The sequence below is a fragment of the Rhineura floridana genome, chromosome 8, assembly GCF_030035675.1.
Source record: "Rhineura floridana isolate rRhiFlo1 chromosome 8, rRhiFlo1.hap2, whole genome shotgun sequence".
Classification (NCBI taxonomy): domain Eukaryota; kingdom Metazoa; phylum Chordata; class Lepidosauria; order Squamata; family Rhineuridae; genus Rhineura; species Rhineura floridana.
Window position 1 is genome coordinate 16731874 of NC_084487.1, and position 13331 is coordinate 16745204.

Here is a 13331-nt window from a genome sequence, read left to right on the forward strand (position 1 = left end):
CTCTGATGTACAGTGATGGACTTTCAAAGTTAAATTCATGGGGCAGGAGTTTGGCCTGACCAAGGCCCACCAATGCTGTAGAAATCCCAGTAAATTGTGCATAAACCCATGACTGTTATAATGATGTTCTCTTTTTCTGGGAAACACTGCAATGTTGTGCTGCGATTTGTCTGTTAAATTGAATCTTTGCCTCCAGATAGTGAGATAGATGGATACAAAGTTTATTTTGAAACATCTCCTAGTGCCTTGTGAGCCTGACTGATGTGAGATGTTATTTTGAGCATGCCAACGCATCTGAATGGCTCAGAGTCCTTTTCTTTTCCAGCGCGCATTCCTTGATAAGTGGCAAAGCTCCCCACTTATCAGTCACTCAAAGTGACTGCGGCTGTCAGCAGTGTACAAAGCGCAATCAGTTTGGAAGCACAGACACTGGCATTTTTCTGCTCAGCTTGAAGCAAACACGTTTTGACTGCTAGTCATTCAATTTTAAAGCATCGTCAATTAGGGGCGGACGGAGATATAAAGAAAACACATCCTAAACACCTCCACCAGCCAGCAGTAAAAAAATTTATTGTTATCTTGCCTGAATTATCTTCTTCTTTTCTACCTTCCTACAGTAGAAGCTGCCTTTTTTGGCTGCCAAACAAAAGGGCTCATAACTCCATATTCTCCACATGGATGAGACAGTGATCATATGGCGAACTAATGTTCCCCTTAGTAGGTCAGTTCAATGGACAAGGATGCTTTTATCTCTCCCTTTGGCATCCATGGCTTCATTCTGCGCCTTTCCGTATGTGCAAGCGCACAGTTGCAAAAAAAAAAAAGCATTCTTAAAAACACCAATGCTCCCTCTCCCTCTCTTTCATAAGCATAGGCATGCACACTCAAATGTAGCAGAAACATAAGAAATGCCTCCTCTTGCTAATCTACAGCAGGTCACATTATTGCAAAATGAGGGATGGCTGGGAAAGGTGAATGCTATACTTTCATAATATGACAGAGCTGGAATGAAAAGGCCATATGGTTTAATCCCAGGGCACTGAAGGCAGGACAGACAAAAGAGAATACTTCTTCAGGCAGTACATAGTTAAACCATGGAATTCACTCCTACAACTTGGACGGCTTGAAAAAAAGATTTGACAAATCCATGGAGAAAAAGCCAAAGCTGGTAAAAGGCACTCCTAGCCACTGAGGTCACCTGGGCGACTAGTGACAAGGATGGATCCAGGAGCATCCCCAGACTACGAACGTGCTCTTTCAGAGGGAATAAGACCCCAACCAAAGCAGAAAACTGAACAATTATCTGAACTCAGGAACCACCAACCCACAGCATCTCCATCTTGCTAGGATCCAGACTCAGTTTATTGGCCCTCCTCCAGCCCACCACCGAGTCCAGGCACTGGTCCAGGGCTTGCATGGTGTCTCCTGCTTCAGATGTTACAGAGAAACAGAACTGGGTATCATCAGCATGCTGATGACACCTTGCCCCAAAGCTCCTGATGACTGCTCCCAATGGCTTCATATAGATGTTAAACAGCATTGGGGACAAGATGGTACCCCACAGCACAACTGCCAGGGGGCCAAAAGACAATCACTGAATACTGTTCTCTGAAATTGACCCTGGAGATAGGATTGGAACCACTATAAAACAGTCCCTCCAATGCCCATCTCACCAAGTTGGCCCAGAAGGATACCATGGTCAATGTTATCAAAAGGTGCTGAGAGATCTAGTAAGAATAATAGGGTTGCACTCCCCCTGTCCTTTTCCCGATAAAGGTCATCCATCAAGGCGACCAAGGCTGATTCAGTCCCATAACCAGGCCTGAACCAAGACTGGAATGGGTCAGGGTAATCTGTTTCATCCAAGAGTACTTGCAATTGCTGTGCCACAACAGTCTCAATCACCTTCCCTAAAAAAGCGGTATTTGCAACCGGGTGGTAATTGTCCATTGATCATATCCCCTTGGCAAGCTTTAATAAACCAAGAAGGGCAAAGGTTGAGAGGACACATTGTTGGCCACATCATTGCAAACACCTTGTCCATGTCATCAGGCTACATCAAATGAAACTGATCCCAAAAAGTTGCAGCAGACCTTGCACTGGACACTTTGCTGGGAACTACAGTAAATGTGGACGGGATGTCAAGATTGCTACAAAGGCGAGCAGCTTTACCCTCAAAATGCCTTGCAATCAATTTTTGTTATCATTATTTGTATATGTAAACTGCTTAGAGATTTCTGTTGAAGTAGCAAGCAGTATATCTTATTATTATTTCTTTATTATTTGATTTATATCCCGCCCTTCCTCCCAGGAGGAACCCAGAGGGGCAAACAAACGCACTAAAAACACTTTAAAACATCATAAAAACAGAGTTTAAAATAAACTAAAACAAAACATCTTTAAAAAGCTTTTAAGACATCTTTTAAAAAAGGTTTAAAACATATTGTTTTTTTAAAAAAGGTTTAAAAAACATATTAAAAAGCAATTCCAACACAGTCGCAGACTGGGATAAGGTCTCAACCTAGAAGGCTTGTTGAAAGAGGAAGGTCTTCAATAGGAGCTGAAAAGATAACAGAGATGGTGCCTGCCTAATATTTAAGGGGAGGGAATTCCACCGGATAGGTGCCACCACATTAAAGGTCAGTTTCCTATGTTGTGCAGAACGGACCTCCTGATAAGATGGTATCTGCAGGAGGCCCTCACCTGCAGAGTGCAGTGATCAACTGGGTATATAAGGGGTAAGACGGTCTTTCAGGTATCCTGGTCTCAAGCTGTATAGGGCTTTGTATACGAAAACTAGAACCTTGAACTTGGCCCGGTAGCAAATGGGCAGCCAATGCAGTTATTTCAGACCAATTATCTGAACTCGGGAACCACCAACCCACAGCACTTCCATCTTGCTAGGATTCAGACTCAGTTTATTGGCCCTCATCCAGCCCACCATTGAGTCCAGGCAGCGGTCAAGGACTTGCACAGCCTCTCCCAATTCAGATGTTATGGAGAAATAGAGCTGGGTATCGTCAGCATACTGCTGACACCTCGCCCCAAAGCTCCTGATGACCACTCCCAAGGGCTTCATATAGATGTTAAACAGCATGGGGGACAAGATGGTACCCTGCGGCACCCCACAGCACAACTGCCATGGGGCCAAAAGACAATCACCCAATGCTATTCTCTGAAAATGGCCTTGGAGATAGGATCGGAAGCACTGTAAATCAGTGCCTCCAATACCCATCTCACCAAGTCAGCCCAGAAGGATACCATGGTCAATGATATCAAAAGCCACAGAGAGCAAGTAAGAATAGTAGGGCCGCACTCCCCCTGTTCTTCTCCCAATAAAGGTCATCCATCAGGGTGACCAAGGCCAATTCAATCCCATAACCAGGCCTGAACCCAGACTGGGATGGGTCAAGATAATCTGTTTCATCCAAGAGTACTTGGAATTGCTGCAGCACAACCCTCTCAGTCATCTTCCCTAAGAAGGGGGTATTTGCAACCGGTCAGTAATTGCCACAGACCAATGGGTCCAGGGTGGGCTTTTTCTGGAGCAGTCGGGTCACTTCCTGTTTCAGGGCAGCTGGAACCACTCCCTCCCACAATGATGCGTTGACCACACCTTGGATCCACTCGGTCAAATCCCCTTGGCAAGCTTTAACAAGCCAAGAAGGGCAAGGGTTGAGAGGACACATTGCTGACCACATCACTGCAAGCATCATCGCAAGCAGTATAAAAGTTAAATAAACAAAACTGGGTGCATTTTTACTACTGCTGGGTTAAAACGTCTCAACTGGGAACTTTCAGCCCTAAGAGAGTGTGCGTGTGCATGTGTACATGCATGTACACATGTGGGTGGAGAACAACAGGCAGTGAAACTGGTGCTTCTCTTTCACATTTTAGGGACCGAGGGCATTCCTCTATGCTCTGGCATCAAAACAAGAATATTACAAGTTAAGCAAGTGGCTTCATGGAAAAGGTGGATTTTGAGAAGGAAGAAAGGTGGATTTTAACATGGAAGAGGAAGAAGTGGTTTGTGTTTTGGCAATTGTTTGGAAAGGGGAAGATGGCAGGGAGACTTTTTCAAGCATAAATCATCAGTTAATCCTGGATTTTTAAAACAATTATGATATTTCTGGTAAAATATATCAAAGAAAGCTACTTTTCCTTGTGCTATAATTTTTCCGAATTACTATGACTTTAACATGACTTTCAGAAAATTGGCTTTAGCAAGTGGAGTTATATTTCATGGGGGTCGTGGTGGAGAGATGTATTTGTTCCAGCATCTTAATCATTCAAATGCATGATAATTAAGTAGCGAGCCTGGTCTTATGGAATATTTTCCCCACTGTTGGTCAACCTTCTGGGTTACTGTAGTAACAATGAGCAGGAATGAGCAGGTATGGAGATCCAAGAACAAAAACTAAATTTTCACTCATTTCAATTATTAGGTGTAAATTATTGCTTTTAGAAAACTCTCTGCACTGGGTTTCTGAACCTGTTCATTGCGATTGTTTCCTTGAACTGAGCCTTTTTCCTGGGAATACTCACATCAACAATCATGGATCATACAGTGAATGAGAGGCCACTATACAGCAAAATCAATTTTTGCTCCGACTCAAGAAAACTGAAGCCAATTCTGAGTGAGGGCAGTGCTGACTTTTGAAGCTTCTCCCCCCCCCCCAAAAAAAATCATCAAAAGCATTACAGGGGGAGAGCCTTATGGCACCGCTGAAAACAATTGACAGTAGCACGGTCCCTTTTCTTCTAACATTAGTTCTATGTTGCCAAGGGGACTTTGGGCTTGAATTTCTCCAACTCATACACCCCATACACCTGGAAGACTGCTTTTAAAACCAGGAGATTTCCAGACTCTGTTCTGGAATAATAAAGTGCCAACTTTGACCACAGGTGGTAGATTATGGACTGATTTGCCAAACATAGAAGTATTTGCTCTGTGTAAGAATCGCTGAACCAATTAGTCTGTAACTTTAAAAGAACTAGATTTGGTTTTTAAAAAGAAAAGTTTCACTTCACAGAAAATGATCAGTGAGATTAAGATGAAAGCCACATTGATAATGTCTATTACTGATTCAGCTCAAATCTAAATCAGATCTCGGAGGTTTCAGTCTAACCCAGTTCAGAGCATGTGATAACTGGAAGAGGAATTGTGCAAACAAGGCTGTTCAGAAATGAAAACTGGGGACTGGATTTAATCCCTACTGCTCTCCAGTCCCCAAAGAATAGTGCAGATGCTTATTGGCTGGCTGAGGCTATGCATGCAGAGTCCTAGCTGGTTTACACACATATTGTTAGATCACAGCCCTCAAGTCTGATAATCATAAATCAATGTCACCTCCTCACCACCACTGTCCACCCCTTAGAATCTGCCTCCTCATTCTGCCTAATGATAGGACTGGACCTGCAGATGGACATTTCCTAGTTCCATCTGAAAAAGTACTTGCTTTTTTTTTTTTTTAATCCCATCGTTTTACAAAAGGCTATTTTTTAAAGCCCATTCTCCATGCATTCTCTCTCTACTAAATGAAAACACTGGAATAATAAAAGGGCTTTCATTAGAGAAAAGGTCAGAATGATTTCATTTTTATCATCTGGAAAGAACAGGGAGATTGCAGTTTCAGCTAAAAGACATGTGGTTTCATGAGGGCTAGAAACATGTTTTATGAGAACAAGCTATGGTTCTCAGAATACCATTTCTGCAGCAGATACATTTATGTATTTTTTTAAATCCTCCCAAAAGGAATCCAGGGTGCCAAACAACAAGTGATAAAGCACCTTAAAAACAATTCCAGTACTCGTGCAGACTGGAAAAAAGGTCTCTACTTAAAAGGCTTGTTGGAACAGAAGGATCTTGCAATCAAGTCAGCCTTGCATTGCAAACCCTATGAGTAGGCACGCCAATACACACAACCACATCCATAGATCTGAAACCAACACCAGTCTACGTACACTCAGATATGCTTGCCTATTTATAAATGCCAATAAATCATTGAATTCGGGGTGTATGGGAAAGGGCACAAAGAAAGAGAGCATGAAAATAATGGATAGATTCAGAATCTCTGACCTGGATCTGTTGCTGAAGAAGGTTGATTTTGTGTTGCTGCTGAAGAAGCTGCTGCTGTTGCCTTGCAATCTATGGGATCAACACACAACAGTATTTAATAGGGGTTGTAATTGCAGTCTTAAAGGACAGTTTTCCCCTAACTCAGTTTAGATCTTTGCCCACAGCTGGTACAACACGTGGAGGGTCACAGGTTCCTCACCTCTGTACTAGTGATATCACATGGAACTGCCTTTGTTGAAAATTAGATCCAAATGCGACTCTCCAGACATCTCTATCTGGCCCTTGGAATTCCCAGGTGACATCCATTCCCACCGGCTCTCCTTAGGCTACACCTCTCACTTGCCCTGACTTGCATTCTCCTTGTGTGTTTCTGACTGGCTAGAATGTGTCATTTAACTTTGATAACACTTCTTGCTTGCCCGGATGGAGGATAGAGAGGGCTGTGTGAATAAGTTAACACTTGTTCCTCCACTCAAGTTACAGGAAGCCTGATTTCAGCTGAACATCAGGGAAAAAATCCTAACTGTTAGAGCAGTACGACAACAGCAGCAATAACCTAGGGAGGTGGTGGGTTCTCCAACACTGGAGGCATTCAAGAAGCAGCTGGATTCCTGCATTGAGAAGGCAGTTGGACTCGATGCCCTTGTAGGCCCTTTCCAACTCGACTATTCTCTGATTCTGTGATGTATTTTTATGTATAGTTATGCTCCTAAATATGTTGTAATCACTTGGAGACATAACATAATGGTGGAGCATCTGGTTTGCATGCAGAAGGTCCTGAGTTCAATCCGCAGCATCTTCAGGAAGGATTAGGAGAGAAACCCTGTCTGAAGTCTTCAGAGAGCCATTGCCAGACAATATAAACAATACCAATCTTACGTTCCTAAGTTTTTGTGTTACAAGTAACTAATGTGTAATAATAATAATAATAATAATAATAAAAGGGCCCCACAATTTAACAAGTTGATGCTTTTTTCCCACAGCAGAACATTCAGGAAGGATGAAAGTTGGCAGATAACTAAATTCTGATCCGCACATTAGTCTCTGAGGTGTGAATCAGGTCAATTTACATCAGAATTCACAAAGAATTCCCAAAGCTGAGTGATAGGGCATCTGCTTTGCATGCAGAAGGTCCCAGGTTCAACCCCCGGCATCTGCAGGTAAGGCTGAGAGAGACCCCAGTCTGAAACCTTGGAGAGCGGCTGCCAGTCAGTGTTGACCGCAATGGTCTCACTCAGTAGAAGGAAGCTTCCTATGTTTTTTGTGTGAGAAGTTAAACTAATGTGTAGTACAACTAGCAATAATAATAATAATAATAATAATAATAAATTGATGATGATGATGATGATTAGGGCCCCATGGTTTGACAAAAACTTGGGGGGCAGGGACTGAGTCTTGTGGATTACATTCAAATCACCCCTACTACCAGCAGCACCACTCCACAATAATGTGAAATTACATGAAATGCTTAAAGTTGTTTGTGCTGCTTTCCCCTCACACACAAATAATAGATACTTCTATGTATTTTATTCAACTTTTCATTCCCCATGCCACACACACAAAAAGTCCTGGGCTCAAATCCTGCATTATTTCACACCTCCTTAAAATAAGGCCAAGCTAATGGAGTGTTAATATTCCCCCCCTTCCCAAACTAAAGAGCCGCACTAGATTAAAAGTCCCTTTTAATAATAATCATTCACCTGTTCTTGTTGCTGCTTGGCCAGCTCCATTTGCTGGCGCTGCTTCTCAATTTGTGAGGCCGCCAGTTTCTTCTGCTCATCGTGAGCTGCCAGCAGCTGCTCCCGCAAACTGGTCAGCTGATTGATCATGCCCATAAGCTGCCTCTCCTTCTCAGCTAGGCTCTCTGGAGTCCCTGAGCATCATATGGTGACAAAAGGTAAAGGGAGAAAAGAGGGGGGGGGGACAGAATGAGAAATGAGAACTGGGGAAGTGCCAACAGAATGTTTCCTGTAAGGCAGAGCAGAAAATGCATATTGCCACACGGTAATATGTTCAGGAGACTAACCCATCATTTACTTACTTACTCAAAATATTTTGTCTCACCTATGCTGTATATCAAAAGGTCCTGATCTAGAGATACACGCGTATAACGAAGGGCTCCCTGCATGCAAGTCCTGGGCCAAAACCTGTCCTTTAATTTCTTCTCCATTTTCTTCCCATGCAAAAAAGGGTTTCATTTCCCCCCCCCTCATTTTCAGGACACTTCAGAGTTTCTTTAGGATTTCAGTGGATACAGGGTTTTGAGTGCATCTTCCATTGCGAGGTCACTGAGGTTACCATGTGTTCCCTCCGCTCTTCATTAAACATTTATTCAGCACTTGGCAGCCTCCCTGGCAACTCAGCTTCCTGATGGGAGAGGTTCCCTCATGATTCCTTCCCCTGGGTTTCGATGGAAGAGTGTGCACCTGGGAAGGCTGCAAAGTGCAGGCTCCGGATGAGATGATTTACAGAATGAAGAAAAGGGTGCTCACAACCACCCCTCAGCCACTTCAAAGGTCAGAGAAGCACAGCAAAAAAAACCCTGCATGCAACCCATGAGAATTTCACCAAAATTTTATCTCCATTTTTCTATTTCCTCATTAAATGGTGAAGAATGGTTAAAAAAAATGGGAGAAATATTTGACACAACTTTAGTGTATTATTATTATTATTATTATTATTATTATTTAATCGCTTTTTCCTCAGAAAGGTGAACTTAAAGCAACAAATATTAAAAACAAAATTAACATAACCTAAAATACACCACTAATATATATATAAGAGCAGATCCAACTCAACCCGACCCCACTAAAAGATAAGCATAAAATTAAAGTCCAAAAACCTGGGAGAATAAGCATGTTGTTGGCCTGGCACCTAAAAACAGATATTGATGATGCCAGGCATGTCTCCTGGGGAGAGCATATCCCAGGAACCTCACACAAAAAAGGGAAAAGTTGTTGTTGTTGTTATGTGCCTCCAAGTCGAATACGACTTATCGCGACCCTATGAATCAGCGACCTCCGAGAGCATCTGTCATGAACCACCCTGTTCAGATCTTGTAAGTTCAGGTCTGTGGTTTCCTTTATGGAATCAATCCATCTCTTGTTTGGCCTTCCTCTTTTTCTACTCCCTTCTGTTTTTCCAAGCATTATTATCTTTTCTAATGAATCATGTATTCACACGATGTGTCCAAAGTATGATAACCTCAGTTTCATCATTTTAGCTTCTAGTGACAGTTCTAGTTTAATTTGTTCTAACACCCAATTATTTGTCTTTTTCCCAGTTCATGGTATGCACAAAGCTCTCCTCCAACACCACATTTCAAATGAGTTGATTTTTCTCTTATCCCCTTTTTTCACCGTCCAACTTTCACATCCATACACAGAGATCTGGAATACCATGGTCTGAATGATCCTGACTTTAGTGTTCAGTGATACATCTTTGCATTTGAGGAACTTTTCTAGTTCTCTCATAGCTGCCCTCTCTAGTCCTAGCCTTCTTCTGATTTCTTGACTATTGTCTCCATTTTGGTTAATGACTGTGCTGAGGTATTGATAATCCTTGACAAGTTCAATGTCCTCAAAATGTTACAGCTGACTTTACACGCTTGTACATGCTCTATAATCTTTCATTAAAGAATGAACAAAAATGGACCTATAATGAAAGTAGTATGAAGAGGTGCAACTTCCATGCAAGAGGTTTAATGTATGACGATGATTGGTTGAACACATATTGTCTGTCAGAACCAGGGCGCTCAACAGACTGTTAGTGCAACTTTGACAGTGCTGGTCACCTGTTTAGAATACATAGGGAACCTGAAGACAGGGCTGGCTTCCTTTTGGGGTGGGAGGGAAGGGGTCAAATGTCATCTGCTGGCCTTCCCTACTTAGCAAAGTAGTGCAAAGAGACAAGAGGATCCTGGTCCTATTGCTAATGAGAGAGGGAGGCATTTGCTTTTGCTGTGCATTAGGGTCAGCTGTCACAGATTGCAGGGGGATCAATGTACGGGGAGAACGCCAGCTCATGAGGGGAAAGTAGTCAAAACCTCTACAGGGCTAGTGCAAGACCAAAGCAGTTCTTTGGATCCTGGCTATTAAAAGACCATCTTGACCAATATATGTATCTGCCCATTTTTTCTATCAGCTTCAGAGGTTCTGTTCTTGGGACCACTTCTCTTGGACATACCATTGGTAGGTACAGATCGGTGGATCTATCAGTTTTTGGTTACTTTCATTTTCTCCTTTTCCCAATCTAACGTTCATGTTTCCACAACAGGTTACAAATGCTTTTTAAAGAAATCCTCATGAAAATTCATCAGTCATTTGATGCGAATTTCTCCTAATATACATATGTTTGTATGCAATTTCCCCTATACAAATTTGGAAAGCAATTTCCCTTAAAATACATTTTTTGTATTATATTTTCACTAATATATACATTGTTAATGCACACTTTGCCCTAGTATATGGACGTTTGTACACCTTACTTGGCTGGAGAACTGCAGTGCAAAATTTGGAGAAGTGTAAATGTCAAAAGATGGCTGTGTTTCAGTTCTCGTATTGCTTCAGAATGTGTGAATTAGGTAAGCTCACCTAATAGCTCCTTCAGTCATCCACTTTTGCCAGGATGGGAGAGTTCCCCATACATCTTTTCTAGGTTGGAACTCAGCCCCTCACACAGCAAGGAACCTTTTGCTATCATGGGAGCATATTCTCTATAGCATGGCTAATCAACCGGGCATCCTCCAGATTGGACTGCAACTCCCATCAGTCCCAGACAGCATGCTCAGTGGTCGCAGATGCTGGGAGTTGTAGTTCAACAACATCTAGAAGACACCACATTGGCTCCTTCTGCTCTACAATCTAAGTGATGCCACTGTGCATTGTAAGTCTCATGCAGTGGTTGGCCTAGTTGTATTTCACTATTGCTGTGGTGTTCTTTGCAATGGCATCTTTCTAACACTGCTTTCATTGGTCCCTGGCCTTTCAAACAACCTCAGCATCTGAGAATAAAGGCGTAGGTAGGATGCAGTAATTTGTATGAGCCTGCATTAGAACAGACAGAGGGGAGGGGAGGAGAAGGAAGAGGCAGTAATAGGATGCATAGCAGGAACGCAGAGGAGCAAGCAAGGACGGTGAGAGTTTTGTGCACATATTCCAGAAATATCTTGAGCCAGATACCACCAAAACAAGCAAGCAAACAAAAAACCTTCTACCCTTCCCTTCCATCAAGCAGGCTCCTCAACAATAAAAAAGAATCTTCAAGCTAAAACCACAGACTAAGAAATGGAAAAACGCATGAAATTGCCAACAAGGGTATCTCAAAACCACCTGGAATTAAGCCTGAAGCCTTATCAGAAGAGACAAATCTATATTGCCTAACCAAAGCTGATCAGTCTCCTAAGAGAGAACCTTCCATAGTTTAGATGTCACATAGAGATGGGTGAATATGTCCGTGTCAGGTTCTCTACATTTCTGATTGTTCCCCAATCTTTTACAAGTCCGGGTCTCCACATTTTCACATCAGTTTGCATTTTTTTCTTAAAAGGGTTCCTCATGAAAATTCATCAGCCTTTCAGTGCCAGTTTCTCATAATAAATATATGTTTGTATGTACTTATGCCGAATATGCACCTTTTTGCAAAGCAGTTTCCTCGAATATAATGCCTTTTTGTATGTTTTCATTAATATATGCAGTTACCCTAGTATATGCATTCCTGTAAACATTAATTGGCTGGAGAACTTCATTGCACAATTTGGAGAAATGCAAATTTCGAAGGATGGCTGTGTTTCAGTTTGCACATTGTTTTGGAAAGTGCAAATTGGGTCACCTGTAAATGCGAAGTGAATCGAATTTCTCCCCATCCCTAATGTCACAGCCGAGGTGGTCCAGTCCACCTGTTGTACCTCTGCTAGCAGATGGACAAAGAAGAAGGCATCCATAAATGATCAGAGCCCACATGCAGGTTCATAACGAAGGAGATTATTTTAAAAGCCAAGGCCTTCCAAACAATGTTGCCAAGTGCCCAACGTCAGATGATCAATACTACTACTGTTTCTGAGGGATCATCCAGCCATGTTGATGTATTCAGTTGATCTACCGATTTGTGGTGGCTTTTGGACTTCTTTCATGCATGTAATCTATTTGTTGATTGTATGCTGTTCACTGCTGTAATATTTTATCCTAATTTTGGCAGTACAGAAAGTTTTGCAAATGGCAAATTACCTGCCTCGCTAAACTAGAGAGGATAGAATTGGCCACTTAACTGGTTGAAACCAGTAGTCCTCTTACCACTCCCCATTTCCCACAATGCTTGTACTATCTATGAAAGATACAAAATAGTAAAATGATGCCTTAAACTGCAAAAAATTGTTGTGAAACAAATAATTTCACTCCTCGCCTGAGATTTAAGACAGAGGTGTGAATGACTCTGCAGGCAAGAAAGACATGGCTTAATTCCACTAAATTAATATACCAAACACACAGAGCTGCTTTAAAGGATGGTTTGAAAGCTTCAGCTGGGGCAGACTCCACCCAGTTGCCCAGTTGCTTTGGGGGACCAAGCAATTGGAGCACATAACACATATTACAGCAGCTGTATTGGGTCCCAGCTTTTTCTGGGTCCAGTTTAAAGTAGAAATGGTGAACCTGTTGTCCTCCAGATTTTGTTGAGCTCCAACTCCCATAGGCCCCAACCAACATAGCCAATACTCGGGATGATGGGAGTTTTAGTCCAGCAACCTATGGAGAGCCATAGGTTCCCCATACCTGCTTGAAGGTTTGGTACCAGGTTATTTAAAGGACTTTACAAACCCACCTGGGTTTCAGATTGGCTTCAGATATTGCTTATGGGCCTGCCATCAAGATCTGTAAGGCTGGTAGGCTCTGGAGACAGGGCCTTTAAAGTGGTGGCTCCATGTTCATGGAACTTCTTCCCCAGATAAGTAGATACTGCTTTTACTTTGCCAGTTTTTAAACAGCCCTTGAAGACCTTACTGTTTCAAGTAGCCTTTAATTAATAATTTAGTGCTCTGTATTTATGCTGCTGCTTTAAAAAATGTTTTATTTTAGCTGCTGGATTTAGTATATCCAGCATTTGCACTGATTCAAACTGATGCTGGACTAATATTTTTGATACTCCTGTATTTTAGAATAGATTGTGTCTTTTTGTTACACTATGTTATGATGAATGTTATGGTTCAGCTGCTTTGGAAGAGCCGGACCTGAAAGGCAGCATAAAATATTAAAATAAA

The 13331-nt window shown here is 42.1% G+C and overlaps 1 protein-coding gene across 16 annotated transcripts in view; it reads right to left on the reverse strand.

Moving 5' to 3' along the window:
• The window catches only part of SOX5 (SRY-box transcription factor 5), a 1141232-nt gene that overhangs the window by 269181 nt on the left and 858720 nt on the right, over positions 1-13331 (reverse strand). For all 16 annotated transcript variants that reach the window (XM_061638411.1, XM_061638415.1, XM_061638414.1 and 13 more), the window contains 2 exons: positions 7780-7952; positions 6080-6148 (listed from right to left, as the gene is read on the reverse strand). In XM_061638411.1, coding sequence (XP_061494395.1) covers positions 6080-6148; positions 7780-7952 — 242 coding nt within the window. The remainder of the gene's footprint in view (positions 1-6079; positions 6149-7779; positions 7953-13331) is intronic.